Below are 2,040 nucleotides of genomic sequence, written 5' to 3'. Positions count from 1 at the left end.
TTCTTTCCGCTGCCGCTTTCTGTACGCTGATTTGTTGAGACAAAATAATTAATTTCTCAAAAACTATTGCGAATATCGCAAAACGGCACAGGACTTTCTTGCTCACCTCAATCCGTTCTACGTTCTCACCAAGGGTCATCATGGGACTTCGGGACACCCTGTACATGTAGATATAAAGAAATTAAAAAAATAGAATACAGATGAACTAGATTCAAAATTTCATGTTTTTCATGATCAGGACAAATATTTATGCTTTGTCTTATATACAAAATAGTTATAAAGCCAATCAATCAGAATGTTTTGTTCATTGATTACTTTATTCTGATTGGTTGTCGTAATTATTTACAACCATTTACGACTACGCTTACGCAATTGTAGAATAGCTCTAAAGGAAGTTTTATGCAACAGAAAAACCTCATTTAGTTATCTGCGCAGATTACTCGAGTTTTCTACACATAAAACTTCACGCATAAAACGTGAAGTATTATGCGTACTCAACCCTGCTCTGCACCAAATAGAATTGTGGACATTACTTTTTTACCCACTGAGACAGTTCGTGCACATTGGCTACGTAGTTTATATGCACAGTTAGAGGCGCTGTAGCCATTCTGCTGAATCGGGATCCCCTAAAACCGGCCCATTACGTCTCTCCTTCTTCTCTCTGGTATGCTCCCCGAACACACTTCATATTTCATCATTTTATTTCACGAAGCATATTGCTCCTTACACGCACGTTTGACGCGTGTCAGTGAGTTGTCACCGGATATTGTGCGAAAAACATTGGTAGTTAACATTCGGATATTAGAATATTCTGAGTAAATATTTCAATCTATATAATAAGTTACATAGAGAAAAGTATAGAGTATCTTAGTGTAATATTCTTGCGAAAATACTGAATTACGTGACCTCATCATTCGGCAGCTGGTTGAGTATCCTTTGGGAAGCGTGAAATTGTGAAAAATGGTTTTGGATTTGGATTTATTTCGCAAGGACAAGGGCTTCGAACCGGAAAAGATCCGTGACAACCAGAAGAGACGTTTCAAAGATGTCTATTTAGTGGACACTGTCATCGAGAAAGACAAACACTGGCGGCAACTGAGGCATCGCGCCGATAACTTCAACAAATTAAAGAACTTGTGCAGCAAAGAAATCGGTGAGAAAATGAAAAAGAAGGAATCGCTCGGCGACGATGACACGGTGCCCCAGGTGATCATCGACGACCTCGATAATTTGACCTCTGAGAGCCTGAAGACGTTAACAGTGACACAGATCAAAAGAATACGTGTCCTTATTGATGAGGCAATACAGAGGAATGATGAGAGCCTGAAAGCAACTGAGTTGGAGAGAAACAATGCCCTTAGAGAAGTAGGAAACCATCTGCATGAATCTGTACCTGTTAGCGATGATGAAGAAGAGAATAAAGTGTGTAAGATAGATGTTCCTATTCAGGATTGGGTAATAACTAGTTGATCGGTTAGAAGTTAAGTTAAAAAATTAAAAACTTTCAACTTAATAGTAACTCAAAAGAGAGAGTTATTGATTAATAGTTAATAACTGTTAACTTAGTACTAAATGAATCAACTTTTAACTAAAACTAGTTGCTTTAAAATGCATTAATTTATTAATTTTCTTTTATATAAATTAGAAAATCCATCAACACTAAAATCATGACTTTATAAGCTCTTTATAGTATAAAATAGAAAACTTTACAACTAATGTCAGTAGAATTTTATCTCCTCTTCCTGAGTGCTAGTGTTCTTTTCTTGTATGGAATTCTGAATACAAAACAGTTAATATTTTCTTACAAAAAATCACATCTTTATTATTTTACACAAATTTATGATTAAATTATATAAATTCAATCTATAATTAATTTATGATTAAAATTTATTTATGCAAAGGAATATAAAAGAAAACGATACTTATCCAGTTTAGCGGCCTCACTTCCGATTTTGATGAAGGTAGGCTCAATCGACGCGTTTTTGTTAAAGAAACAACTTTTTTATTCTACAAAATCGTCGCTCTCTACTGCGAAGCGAA

The 2,040-nt window shown here is 35.3% G+C and overlaps 1 protein-coding gene across 2 annotated transcripts in view; it reads left to right on the top strand.

Moving 5' to 3' along the window:
• Positions 1–648: 648 nt before the first annotated feature.
• Positions 649–2,040, top strand: part of LOC116846438 (serine--tRNA ligase, cytoplasmic) — a 9,574-nt gene continuing 8,182 nt past the window's right edge. Inside the window, exons 1-2 of one of the 2 annotated variants that reach the window (XM_032820241.1) lie at positions 654–815; positions 922–1,422. In XM_032820241.1, the coding sequence (XP_032676132.1) occupies positions 961–1,422 (462 nt within the window). In that variant the 5' untranslated portion in view covers positions 654–815; positions 922–960. Of the gene's footprint in view, positions 1,423–2,040 lie in introns of both variants that reach the window. The other variant, XM_032820240.1, reaches the window with a different exon arrangement.

The sequence above is a fragment of the Odontomachus brunneus genome, unplaced genomic scaffold (assembly GCF_010583005.1).
Source record: "Odontomachus brunneus isolate Ranch 3 - 2012 unplaced genomic scaffold, Obru_v1 Obru_scaffold_064, whole genome shotgun sequence".
In the NCBI taxonomy this organism is placed as follows: domain Eukaryota; kingdom Metazoa; phylum Arthropoda; class Insecta; order Hymenoptera; family Formicidae; genus Odontomachus; species Odontomachus brunneus.
This window is presented reverse-complemented; position numbering and strand designations above follow the sequence as displayed.